The following is a 13,841-nucleotide window of genomic DNA, read 5'->3' as shown; positions in this document are numbered from 1 at the left end:
GTCCTGAGGAGGAGGGACTTCTATCTTGTAGCGCATTGGTTGAGTTTTGAGGAGGCGGGACTTCCGTCACCGCTTGGACAGAAAATAACTCTTGATACGATTGGGTCCGAACAAAATCGACGGCGATACTTTAGTTGTTAAACAGCAGGGAATAAATGTGACATCAAAGGTCTTGGATAGTATGAGGATAACGTAAGGTATCTACACATTACAATTACGTCATAAACCATAGCAATGGTGTTTAAATAACACTTGTTAGCTCGTCAGGTAGTTTAGTTGGGAAGTTGTGATGCCTTCAAGTACACTTCCTAAACTGGTAAAGTTGGGTTTCACTTCTCACTCTTCGTGATAGATCATTTACATTTACATTTAGATCATCAAATTTTACTCAATTATATCATGACACAATTAAAGTATATAGTTTCTCTAAAATGTTCTGGATTAATAGCAGGCAAATCTGTTTAGGGTTCTGGCTATTGATTTTTAAATGATTAGTTTATCATCCGCTTTTGGAGTTAACATACACAGTTTCTCAGTCTTAAAAATGACAGACGATATACTTTATATACGTAACCCTCGTATTAAATTCTAATACATCAAAGTGTACCAGCACATGTACATCTCTTGACCACCACTACACACCATGGTTGTGTGTAATCTACCACTTGTTTTGGAGATGATATGGTTGTGTAATAATGTACCACTGGTTTTGGAGAGGATGTTGATGGTTGTGTATAATCTACTACTGGTATTGGAGAGGAGGCCGATGATTGTGTGTAATCTACAGGAGGCGTGGTGCAACATTTAGGGCAAAAAACGAATAAACGATCACGTGTACAAAAGCAACAGTTGGTATTAACATAACATTAATTAATCAGTTTACATGAACCAGTCAGTAGAAAGTAAAGGAAAATACGCTATAGAAAATAACAATATCATGTCATAATTTGAATCAGTAATGTCATACATTTTTTGTAATGTTTCTAGTGATTAGTAATCATTCAAACTTCATAATAATACTAATTAACATGTAAGAGAGCCTTATTTTGTGCAATCACCATTCGCATAGGAGTATATCACTGAGGTTCATTGGTAGTTTTAAGATTTGAATAGGTTATATTGGGACGACAACCACAATGTAGCTTCAAAGATGGCGGTGGTCAAGTTGGCATCTCCTGAGATCAAATGTGTATGTTTCTTATCATTATACAACACTTATTGATAGACCTTAATGCATTCTGTCAAATAATCCAGTGCTGATAACCGTCGATTGGTTTGTTACTTCCAGGTTTGACCACATCAGAAAATGGACGACATAAACCTTCACTACCGCTTCCTGAACTGGAGGCGGCGGATCCGGGAGATTCGAGAAGTTCGAGCGGTGCGGTACCGGGAGCGTTTCAAAAAGATCCAGAGGAACGGTGACATTCTGCGGTAACTATGACAGACGCTCACCTGGTAGAACCACATTCTGCTGCTGAATGGAGTGATTATGACTGGGCCAGGCAGCTGTATACAGAGTATTTATAGAGCACTCTTCACACACAGGGCAGACTCAATGGGCTTCACGTAAAAATATGTCTCTTATACTATACAATAAAACAGACTTTCAAAGAGTGCATAAAAGACATTTAACCACTGGATTTAAAAGACACATGAAAACATGACTTAAAAGAATGCATAAAAGACATTTGAATAAAATATAAGTTAAAATTGCCTAATAGTTTAGAAGAAGGCTAGGGTGAACATCAGTTTTTAACCTTGATTTAAATGTAGTCAGGGTTGGAGCAGGTATCAGATCTGAAAGACTAGTTCATATCATTGAATATTCTCTGAATTATATCCGTGCATTTAACTCCATATTCCTTGTCCCTTTCTGAAATGATCTGAAGGTATCACGGGAACTCAGATGAGGTGGGCTGTTATGTCGCCCCCCGCCCAGTGTCAAAAGGAAACTGCTATTTTGAGGTAAGAGTTTAAGGCCCAGTCCCATTTCTCTCCCCTTAACAAGAACACTTGCTTTGAGTGTCCTTAGCTGCAAGTCAGCTCCCGAGCTGGATAGCGTTCAAGGGTTGATTTTGAGAGGAAATAGGCACTCCCCCTTGCTCCCCTAAGTATTGGGATACCCTACCCCTTCGCGGAAATGCGCAAAATCTAGGTTTAGGGGTCAAATCTAGGGAAGGTGGAGAATTGGGACAGGGCCAGTCAATACCCATCTTCAGGGCTTCATCACCTCAAATGAAATCCCAACCATTAAAACATGAAGTAATCAGCTTGTATTGCTACGTAGCTGATGCATCTTATCTACGGCTCCATCAAGTGGTTTCATTACCTTTACCATCCCATTAGAGAACACAGCCTGACTGTTGGTCATCACAACGTTTAGTGACAGCTCACTTATCAACCTGGAAGGTATAAGGTCACATCTGGAGGGGAGCTACGTCAGGCCACACTTTCCATCACTCAAACGGCCTTCTTGAACATAACCTATCACCACAACAGAGAGACGTATTTCCTTTAAATACATATATATATATATATATATATATATATATATATATATAAATTCCCAGTGGACGGGGGGGTGAGGTCATGGGAAAGCAGTATTGTTCCTTCTCTCCTCGCCCGATTAGGCCAATGTTGTGATTGTAATGCATCTGAGATGATGGCTCCCCTGGGATGGGTCCTTAAAACCACGGAGTGTGTGCACTCAGCGCTAGAGACCGGTCCGTGGCTGTCAGGCCTCATGGCTCCGGCGCCCTGATGATGACGTTAGTGCGTGGAAAGGTAAATTGATATTTTTTGTTTTAATAAGACCAAGTGGAGGAAAGTGAACCTTGTAGGGCCCACCCCTCCTGGGGGCCAGCTCGCTCTAGCTAACTCCCATCTAGAGGACTGGCTGCACTGGGAGCCCAGACCACGCTGAACACTGAGCCGCTGCTGGGGAGAGGGGAGACGCACACTGCAGAGGTCCTGCTTGGCCAAGGGCTAGGTCACTAGAGCTGTTGGTTCAAAATCTGCTATTCCTGATTTTTATCATCACATTCTCTTTGTCCTTGATGAAATATGTACTATGTACTATGACAACCATGTGTGTAATCAATACAAGGCTGACGATACATGAACACAGGGAGAGGGTTTAGCCTTCATTATCCAATGTAACCACACTCAGAATGCACTCCACTATAAAGTTAAGACGTTTCTTAGGTTTGAGTGTCGAGGTGTCCTTGAGGAAGATGCAAGGATGTGTGTATGAACCGTTGTAAGTCGCTTTGGATAAAAGCGTCTGCTTAATGCCCTAAATGTAAAGTGTAAGCCAGTGTGAATCGGACGTTAGAGGTGTTCCTGTGTGTGTGCAGGTGACCATCATTGACACGGGGGTGAGGGGGATGATCGCTGTGGGCCTGGTACCCCAGAACTACAAGCTGGATCACCAGCCCGGCTGGCTGCCCCAGTCGGTGGCCTACCACGCCGACGACGGCAAGTAGGTGTTCACACCGCACTGCGCACACACTGACGTACACACACTGATGTACACACAACCCTGATGTAAACACAACCCTGATGTACACACACATTGATGTACACAACACTGATAAACACACACTGACGTACACAACACTGATAAACACACCCTGATGTACACACAACCCTGATGTACACACACTGACGTACACACTGATGTACACATACTGATGAAAACACACTGATGTACACACACTGACGTACACACAACCCTGACATACACACAACACTGCACACAACCTTGATGTACACACACTGCCTTGTGTTCCGCGATGTATGAATGTGTGAGATGATGTCCTAGGGTTGTTGCTTTTATGCTCATTGTATACATCTGAGTTTTGAATGTATTCAATAAGAGCCCTTTCATCTCCTTTTTAAATGGGATGGACTTTGTGCGGGGCATCATGATGCTGCCATGCAGACATCCCTATCTCACTGAACCAAAGTCCAGTCACTATGGACTTTTATCTCAGACACTCAGACAATTCGAATGTTCAGGGACTCTGAGTGCATCAGTCTTAAGGAACAGTAGGGCTTAGCCGTCCTTCACAAAGGTTGGGAATCAAACCCACAACTTTTGGGCTGAACAGCCGAGCCCCCGCCGGCCGTCTTCACTGTCTGTGTTCTGTCCGCAGGCTCTACAACGGCAACACGGTAGGTCAGCAGTTTGGACCCAAGTGTAACCGTGGCGACAGGATTGGCTGTGGAATCTTCATTGATCCTCTCAGCGATGGAAAGATTACAGTGTTCTTCACCAAGAACGGCAAGGAGGTACGGTCTCCATTTTGTGTGTGTGTGTGTGTGTGTGTGTGTGTGTGTGTGTGTGTGTGTGTGTGTGTGTGTGTGTGTGTGTGTGTGTGTGTGTGTGTGTGTGTGTGTGTGTGTGTGTGTGTGTGTGTGTGTGTGTGTGTGTGTGTGTGTGGAGATGGATGGAAATTGTGTGTGCGTGGACAGCCTCTGCAGCCTCCTCTGTGTGCCCAGGTAGGTAAGGTGGAGGTGGGCCGCCCTCCCGAGGGCCTCTACCCTGCCCTGGGGATGCACTCCCTGGGGGAGGAGGTGCAGCTGGACCTGCACGCCGAGTGGAGGAGGGAGGACGAGGACGGCATGATGATCGTGGACAGCCACGAGGACGACTGGGGCCGCCTGCACGACGTCACGGCCACCGGAATGGTGAGTCCCATGGTGACGCTAGCGGTGAATTGTGTTGTCACGGTAAATGGCACAGTGACTGTGTCGTCACGGCAACCGGCGAGGCGAATTTTGTTGTCACAGTAGGAGTCCAACGCCGTGTTGAGTCCTGTTGAGTCGCGGGTTCTCTTCCACGAAGCCCGGCATGTTACACCGCCATGTTCCTACAGTCCTACAGTTTGTTGCAATCTGCTACCTTGCCACTAGATGGCACTCAATCCTTCACACTGCCCCTTTAATAAATCATGTGAGAAGCTTCTACTAAATGAACGCAGAATGAGTTTATTGTATGTGTAGGACCATATATTCATCACATTCAGCCCAGATTTCATGTCTGGGATCAATAAAGTAGAATCTTATCTTAAAGAGTGTAACGTTTGGAAACGTTGAAAACAACGAAAGAGCAAACGGCAAGCTTTCTAAAATCAAAGATCCACCAATGTAGACGGTCGGAAAGAAAAAAGGTTTGGTCAAAGTTGGTTTTGCTTTTAACAAAGGCTGACCTGACCTGACATGAGGAGAGGTAATTGGGCTCAATACGTCTGTGCTGACAGGCAGTGAGTCAGACGGAGCACGGAGGGGTGAGACACAGGAAGGCTCTTCGTGTCAGGAGGAGTGGGGCTGGGCTGCAGCTGGATGCCCTGCAGCCTCTGATCTGCCAACCCCCTCACCTCTAATTAGCTCCTGTACCTTTAAGGGCTGCTGTGCCTTTAATTAGCCAGATCAAGGTCATCTCGCTCCTCTTTGTTCGCTGGGTTTGCTGAGTTTTCTGTTTTCTTTGTTTTTTTTCACCTGAAGACGGAGGAAGCTATTGACCTTCAGGCCTTTAAGAGATCGAGTTTATTATGACCTTTACACTGAGAGATCTAGTTAAATATGACTAGCCAGTCATAGCTTTGTTATAAGTAAGTGTATTATAATATAATGATAATAAGTGTAACATCATACCACTACTCAAAGTAAAACCTATAACCTTTATAGTATAACTTCAAAAGTTATTGAACATGATGATTAAATACACAATATAAAACTGTGCTTTGTGTTATTATCATCCTCTTTATGAGCAGATATCTGACCACACAGCACACCTCAGTGAGCCTGGCCAAAACTAACTTTAACAGCGGGCGAGGACACTTAGAGGGAATCCATTATTCAGAGATGCTTAATAAGCACCCTGGCCCTCCCTGATAAATGTACGCTGCGTATGAGCTGGCACTCGATCCGATCTAGGTGTTGAACTTGGTAGGGAATCACCTGGGGGCGGCATGTGGCTCAGGAGGTAGAGGGGGTTGGCTGGTAACCGGAAGGTTGCTAGATCATACTAGCAACACTATACCCCCCGAGCACAGTCACTCTGCTGGGACCCGCGCGTTGAGTGAGTGTCAAGGTGTCCCTGAGCATGACACCTAACCCTCACTGCTGTCGCCTAGATAGAACTAGGTCGAACTAGCGGAAGGTTCATAGTTCAATCCCTGATCTAGCAACCTTCCGGTTACCAGCCAACCCGCTCTAGCCGTCTGAGCCACATGCCGCCCCCAGGTGCCTGTGTCACTTCCAAGTGTGAGTGTCAAGGTGTCCCTGAGCAAGACGCCTCACTGCTCCCGACGAGCTGGCTGTCACCCTGCACGGTTGACACCGCTGTCGGCGTGTGAATGTGTGCATGAATGGGTGAATGTTAGGTAATATTGTAAATGATCATTATTTGATAATTAACTGGTCAGAGAAGCGCTGTATAAACTCAGTCCGTTGAACCTGTGTTGTGTTCATGCTCCCCCAGCTGCTGGAGTACCGGGGAAAGGGGAAGAGCATGATGGACGTGGGGCTGGCCCAGGCCCGCTGGCCCCTGGACACGCAGGCCCACTACTACGAGCTGGAGATCATGAGTGGCGGGGAGAAGTGCTACATCGCCCTGGGGCTGGCGCGCAGGGTAAGAGTCTCCACCCCCCCCACAGAACACGGTCGCTCTGCTGGGACCCGCCGCCGCCGCGTTGTGTACTTAGCTCGGGGTTATCTGTCCGTCATGTGAGGGGAGTTCCCCGCCGTGGAAGGGCCCCCCATCCATCTCCTCCTCCTCCTCCTCCTCCCTCCTCCTCACTCTTTCCACTGGAGTGATGGATGACCGGGAGGGAGGAACGATCAGAGCATAAATATTCTCTCATCCTGCCCCGTGGTTTGGTTTTCCACAGTGAGTGTGCGTGGTCTTGTTTTGCGACGCTAACCTTTTGAGTGCAGGATTGATGGCACAATGCGATGCAGATGGTCAAGTGTTGGGTTCTCACAGAGAGACGAGGAGCTGGCGGATTTGCGATGATGTGAGCTGATGATGTTCGTTTGTCGAGGGATTTGTTGACTTTTGATGCTCCGTACCCCTGCTCTGTACCCCTGCTCCGTACCCCTGCTCTGTACCCCTGCTCTGTACCCCTGCTCTGTACCCCTGCTCTGTACCCCTGCTCTGTACCCCTGCTCCGTACCCCTGCTCCGTACCCCTGCTCCGTACCCCTGCTCCGTACCCCTGCTCCGTACCCCTGCTCCGTACCCCTGCTCCGTACCCCTGCTCCGTACCCCTGCTCCGTACCCCTGCTCTGTACCCCTGCTCCGTACCCCTGCTCTGTACCCCTGCTCCGTACCCCTGCTCCGTACCCCTGCTCCGTACCCCTGCTCTGTACCCCTGCTCTGTACCCCTGCTCTGTACCCCTGCTCCGTACCCCGCTCAGGTGCTCAGACTCCATGTTGAGGCCGTTCTCAGAGAAACGACCGGGGGAATGTTTACACAACAGAGACGCAATCAGCGACACCATCAACCCGGTGACCTTGAACCAATACGTCCTGTCTTAATGCTCGTTTAATAGCTCCTGATTGGCTGCTGTCATTAAGTCATTCCAATGAGGACATAATGTAGAGGGGAAGACTTGGGAGGCCTCCATCACCTGATGGTGCTGTGGTAACTCAGTGGTGGAGCATCCATCACCTCCATCACCTCCTGCTGCTGTGGTTACCCAGTGGTGGAGCCTCCATCACCTGATGCTGCTGTGGTTACCCAGTGGTGGAGCCTCCATCACCTTATGGTGCTGTGGTAACCCGGCAGGGGAGCCTCCGTCACCTCCATCACCTGATGGTGCTGTGACTCAGTGATGTAGCAACCGCCTCCGCTCCCGCTCCGCACGCCGGCGCTGCCCGTACGCCTCTCCCCCCAGGGGGGGACTCTCCTTCCAGCCGCTCGGGGGCACTTCTCCTGTCTGCGGTCTTGGCGTGGCGTAACGAATATCGCTAATATCCATTCCTGTGGTTTGGTTTCCAAACCTGTCCCGGATTCTGACGTTGATGACCCCAATGTCCTCCAGAGCTGTTGTTATGCCGGAGCTCTCACGCAGAGAGCAAAAACAAATGGTGTCTGTTGCCCCTGGTTACAAACATTGAGACGGATGTGTGGTTCCGGCAACAAGAGATGACTCTGACGCTGCAGGACTGTGTTGTTGTGGTGCATTCCTCTGCTGCCCTGAACAGAGGCTGGCCGTTCCCTTCAGTCACATTAACATTCAGGGCGTTTAGCGGACGCTTTTATCCAAAGCAACTTACAATAAGTACATTTGTCAGAAGAAAGAGAAACAACAATATATCGCTGTCGGTACAGTGAGGATGTTCATAGAACCAAGTGCCAAGCGCTAACAATCATTAGGTTAACCCATTTCCTGTATACAACAATGATAGCTAGGATAAGGTACTATGCAATGCTAAGTACTATATTTAAGTGCCAGGATGTACAACATATAATAAGTGTGTAAAAGTGGTGTGGGCGGAGTCTGGTATGGTGCATGGCCATTAGGGTTATTTCATACACAGGTTTATTAAGGTGGTTGACTCTTCTTTAATAGCTGCAGTAATGGTTTGGAATCAGTGATGGGTTTGTTCTTTAGAGATGTAGGGTCTAGTTATACAGTAATGGTTTGTGATTTGTGATGGCTTGGTTTTAAGAGATGTAGGGTCTAGTTATACAGTAATAGTTTGATTAGAGATGAGTGTGGTCTAGTTCTACAGTAAGGGTTTGTGATTAGTGATGCGTTCAGGCTTGTTTAGGTCTTTCTATTTCCCAACTCCTACCCTCTGAAAGGTGCTGATTGAGGGGGGCCAGAAGGTTCAGTAGGATAGGGCCAGAGATCCCTGAAGGTGATCCAATACCAGTGAGGTGTGTTACTCCCCCTGCAGGTGAGATAGGACATTTCCCTTTCACATCTTTAAAGTGGATTTATAGTCGTCCGTAAAGTGCTGTACGTAGCTACGGAGAGCCCTCTCCGTCGATGGAGAGCCTGTCGGAGACCCTCTCCGTAGCTCTACGTGTGAATCCAATATTTTTTAAATATACGTCGAGGAGACGGACGGCGACTGCAAGGGCTGTGGTTGGTCCTCAACAAAATAATTTCCGGAATCACTTTCCCCGGTTTGACTTTGGATCTTATTTATTTTGTACATTGTTTACTTTGCACATTAAGGACTAATAAAACACCAAATAAGGTTTGAAAAGCATTGGAAGTTTATTTTCAACACCATTTACATGGTTAGTAGTCAGCATATAAGATCAATCGGGTGGCGAATTACATTGCGTATCCGACATCATGACGGAGAACTGAAAATGCTCGAGGGGTCTCCGTAGTTACGGAGTCGAATTACAGATTACGGATACGGAGTAGTATACTTTGGGGTTTAGGGAGAACTCATAATTGCTCTTGGATGTTAATATATTTATTAAATGCTATACTTGTGTGTTTTGACAGGACTACCCTAAGAACAGACACCCTGGATGGAGCAGAGGATCTATCGCCTACCACGCTGGTGGGTGGAGGAGGAGACTCACTCACTCACTCACTCTCTCTCTTCCAACTACTGCATACAAATAACATTGCTACAGACTGTCCAGTCCTGTTTGTAATGCAACGGGTTTTCAGCAATCTCAATCATTTATGATATAGATTGTTTGATGGTGATTGCTTGAAGTTTGAAGTTATGACTGCTCAAACTGAATCTGGAGTCTGTTCAAGCGATGCATCAGTGCAGCCCAGTGAAGGGAATAGGTTTTAAAATTAACATTTCTACTTATTTATTTTCTGTGAAAATAGAATTTGACACGTTAATATTAAAGTGAGCCGAAAGATGCAATAAGCATCTTTCTCTCTCATGTTTGCGTAGTGAAAGCCGTAGAGTAACGACTGACTCCTCTCTACAGACGACGGCAAGATGTTCCACGGCAGCGGGGTGGGGGACCCCTTCGGCCCCCGCTGCAACCAGGGGGACCTCATGGGCTGTGGCATCATGTTCCCCAGGGACTACAACCAGGAAACAGGCGGTAAGTAGACCCAGGAACCAGGTGGTCAGTCTCTAGTGTAGTGGCATCATGTTCCCCAGGGACTACAACCAGGAAACAGGCGGTAAGTAGTACTAGTACTCCCCTAGTGTCAGACCCCCCTAGTGTCAGACCCTCCTAGTGTCAGACCCCCCTAGTGACAGACCCTCCTAGTGTCAGACCCTCCTAGTGTCAGACCCTCCTAGTGTCAGACCCCCCTAGTGTCAGACCCTCCTAGTGTCAGACCCTCCTAGTGTCAGACCCCCTGAGTGTCAGACCCCCTGAGTGTCAGACCCCCCTGAGTGTCTCCCTCCTCCTCTCAGGCGACGGGGAGGACTGGGAGCCGGACACTCAGCCTAAGGACAGCCAGGTGCAGAACGACCTGTACGCCAACAACGAGGAGGATGAGGAGGAGGAGGCGGAGGAGGCCGAGGGCCAGAAGGTCATGGTGAGGGGAACCCAGAGGGACCGGGGGGTCCCCCTCCTGGGGCGGTGGGGTCCACTGTCTGTGTGTGTGTGTGTGTGTGTGTGTGTGTGTGTGTGTGTGTGTGTGTGTGTGTGTGTGTGTGTGTGTCTGTGTGTGTGTGTGTGTGTGTGTGTGTGTCTGTGTGTGTGTGTGTTTCTCACTGCTCTCTGCTGCCCCCTTGTGTCTGCTCAGGTGTTCTTCACACGGAACGGGAAGCTGGTGGGCCGCAGGGAGGTGGTGCTGCCACCGGGGGGCTTCTACCCCACGGTGGGCATGATGAGCACAGGGGAGAAGGTCCGCGTGGAGCTGCACCCCCTCAGCGGCTGACCCCCAGGGACTGGACCTCGGCCCCCTGCAGCAGCTCAACGGGGGACCCCCAGGGCCCACTGTCCTGGGCCCCTCTCAGTGGCTGACCCCCAGGGACTGTACCTGGGGCCCCCCCTCAGCGGCTGACTGTACCTGGGCCTCAGCACTCCTTCAGGATCCTGCAGCTCTCTGGACCGGGACCCCCGACCAGCAGGTCCCCCCCCCCCCCCCCCCCGCTGAGCTCCTCTGAGGAACACCCCTCGTTCATGGCCAAGGTTTCTATCTTCTATCTCCACTCTAATGTGCTGTTCGACCAACACTAGCCGGGTCTGGAGCTCAGCATCCTCCTCCAACCAATCCCCTCTGTGTGAACAATCAGGAGGCTAACGAGCTCTGCTGTGATTGGCTGGTCCTGAGGTCAGGTATCAGCATGGGAGTCTGGTAGCCAGATATGAAGGGATCTGATCTCAGGTCATTTCTGAGGGGGAAAGGGCTGCCCTGCATCTGGGGGGGGTCTCTATAGTTTACAAAGATCACAACATGACACATGAATGCTGTTGCATAACATAACACCAAGTTTTAAATATTGCTCGACCACTAACTCCAAAATAGTTTATTGAAGGCGACAGAGAAAGGGTAACACCACTTATTTTTATATTTGGCTCTCAGAGAGTTGAACAAAAGCAGAACCATCAGAACCATTTTAGACCTTACTCTATTGAATAAAGAGATTTGATATTTTAAACATTATATAGTACGTACAAGGGTTTTTGTTAAGCTGTCTCCTGCTGCTGGTGAGGAGCATGACCAGGTGAAGCTCCCTGCTGAGAGGGACTCTGCGGTCCGCAGTAATGCAGCGCTGAGGACACGGTGAGCAACATGCTGGCAGTGTTGTTGAAAGGAGCGCAGTGAATGACAATCAGTCTGCTGTTTTATTTATATCACTTGAACAGCTAGAGAGCCATCGAGAAATGTTGGTCACGTAACTAGATTCAAGCAAACTTGAAAACAGCAATATTCGACTCTCTCGTCTTTCTGCTTGTTGAAGAGTTCTTACTCATGAATTGACCGACCCAAAGTCTGTCCTTAAACCACGTGGTTCTGCAGCCTCACACCGTCCAGACACTGCCTGTAGTCTGAAGAACATCACAGGTTAAAGACCGATATGCATAATAGCTTATACTTCAGATTGATCTAAGCCTTGCCAAAGTACCCATTATCAACTCTAAAACCGCTATCGGTAAGCTTTTGGTCAATATTTTCTACAATTCTTGTATCGAATGTATGCCAGGTATATTTGTATTTGTTAATGATTATATGCCCCGGACCTCATGATAATTACCAATGATAAATACCATTAAACCCATCTATCCCTATGGTGAAACCCAGTATCATTAAACCCATCTATCCTATGGTCAAACCCAGTATCATTAAACCCATCTATCCTATGGTCAAACCCAGTATCATTAAACCCATCTATCCTATGGTCAAACCCAGTATCATTAAACCCATCTATCCCTATGGTCAAACCCAGTATCATTAAACCCATCTATCCTATGGTCAAACCCAGTATCATTAAACCTATCTATCCCTATGGTCAAACCCAGTATCATTAAACCCATCTATCCTATGGTCAAACCCAGTATCATTAAACCTATCTATCCCTATGGTTAAACCCAGGGCCCTCCAGGCTAACCCCCATCAGACATCAGGCAGGGATCTGGTCTGAATCCCAACTTTGTTTGAATGCGGCCACTAAAGCACTGCCAGTGAGTGCTGAAAAGTCTGTCTGCTTTTCACCTCACCAAGCCCCCATACTCCATACTAAAGTGACCAGGGTACTAAAGCACCCATATTATCTCCAGAACAACCACCCCACCGACCACGTTGTTGATTCAGGCAAAAAGAGGACAATCACTTTCCTGGAAGCTGAAAGGCTGTGGGTTCGATCCCCGATGTCCCCAGCCTGCCTGCTCCTCCATGACCTTTATCTGACTGTCCTGTAGGTCACTAAGCATCGGCTGAATACTAATCGATAGAGGAATCAGTCACTAAGCATCTGCTAAATACAAATCGAATGAGGAATTAAAGTGAACTCGAATAAGCCTTTATGCAGCACAGGAGGAACAGTCAGAGTTATTAATGAAGCTGCAAGAATATTTGGCTGTAAAAAGTTGTTGATACTTAAAGTCTTTTCCAAGCAAGTGATGTAATGTACTTTACATAGTCAGCACTTTAAGATGTAGAACATTAACGTTTGGACTTCTATCGAGCTGAATATTAATGGGCCAATATGAAGCTTGTTTACTTAGGAGACAGTTATGTCTGTGTTCAGACGAGTCAGTGATACAGTTTGAACACTTATTTTTCTTCTCATTGTTCCAGTCCGTGCATGTTTGTTTTCTATTTAATAGACTGATAATGTTCTATTTTGAGTACTAAAATGGACGATGTACGTAACGCAGAGTGTCTTCTGGGGTTGAATCTCAGATAAATCCTGGTTCTTCAGTTAGGGACTAAAACGTTCTCTATTTTAATGCCAAATAATTTTTTAATGTTTGTTCATATGTTAAAAGTGGCAAAAATCGAAATATAACCAAAAATGTCTGAAACGGTGTCTGAGGACTAGAGAGGCACAGCCAATCGCTGCTGGATCCAATCCCAAATGTATGAAGTGTGACTTGAGCATAATGCCTTATCCCTCCCTACTCCTGAACGGCACACATCCACCAATTCACTGTAAGCTGTGTGAATGAGTGTCTCAATGACTCGATGATTAAAAGAAAAGGGCTGCAGACAATTGTGTCCTTGATGTTTATTTTACGTTGTGTTTGTGACTTTACTCTAGATGATGATGTATAAATTATAACACAACACTCAAACCCCCTCCAACACCACACTCAACATTCTCAACCTCTACATTGAACCGCTGGTCTCTAGAAAGACTCCTTCATCCCCACCAACCTTGGGACGAAAATGATTCTAAACTCCTACACAAGGTACATTTAGTTTGAAAACTAG

General features: G+C 47.3%; 1 protein-coding gene across 2 annotated transcripts; it reads left to right on the top strand.

The window, feature by feature from the left end:
- The first annotated feature begins 72 nt into the window (after positions 1 to 72).
- Positions 73 to 13,634, top strand: LOC311338501 (SPRY domain-containing protein 3-like). 2 transcript variants are annotated; one of them, XM_084463785.1, is made up of 11 exons: positions 73 to 197; positions 1,289 to 1,434; positions 1,893 to 1,968; positions 3,360 to 3,484; positions 4,161 to 4,296; positions 4,507 to 4,695; positions 6,491 to 6,640; positions 9,483 to 9,540; positions 9,932 to 10,051; positions 10,372 to 10,496; positions 10,707 to 13,634. In XM_084463785.1, the coding sequence occupies exons 2-11, from the start codon at positions 1,307 to 1,309 to the stop codon at positions 10,839 to 10,841; spliced, it is 1,242 nt and encodes a 413-aa protein (XP_084319911.1). In that variant the 5' UTR covers positions 73 to 197; positions 1,289 to 1,306; the 3' UTR covers positions 10,842 to 13,634. The 2 variants fall into 2 exon arrangements, with proteins under 2 accessions (XP_084319911.1, XP_084319912.1); XM_084463786.1 differs by having other exon boundaries at positions 187 to 316.
- The last annotated feature ends 207 nt before the right edge of the window (positions 13,635 to 13,841 follow it).

Source organism: Micromesistius poutassou (assembly GCF_964030765.1).
Source record: "Micromesistius poutassou genome assembly, chromosome: 2".
NCBI classification, from domain to species: Eukaryota; Metazoa; Chordata; class Actinopteri; order Gadiformes; family Gadidae; genus Micromesistius; species Micromesistius poutassou.
The sequence above is the reverse complement of the archived record's forward strand: the minus strand, read 5'-3'. Positions and strand labels throughout refer to the sequence as shown.

Bases quoted from the DNA above. Each gene is read 5' to 3' on its own strand.
- LOC311338501 (XM_084463785.1), top strand. From the start codon at position 1,307: ATGGACGACATAAACCTTCACTACCGCTTCCTGAACTGGAGGCGGCGG. The intron at 4,297-4,506 runs GTACGGTCTCCA...CTGTGTGCCCAG, and splicing joins TCACCAAGAACGGCAAGGAG to GTAGGTAAGGTGGAGGTGGG. The intron at 10,052-10,371 runs GTAAGTAGACCC...TCCTCCTCTCAG, and splicing joins CTACAACCAGGAAACAGGCG to GCGACGGGGAGGACTGGGAG.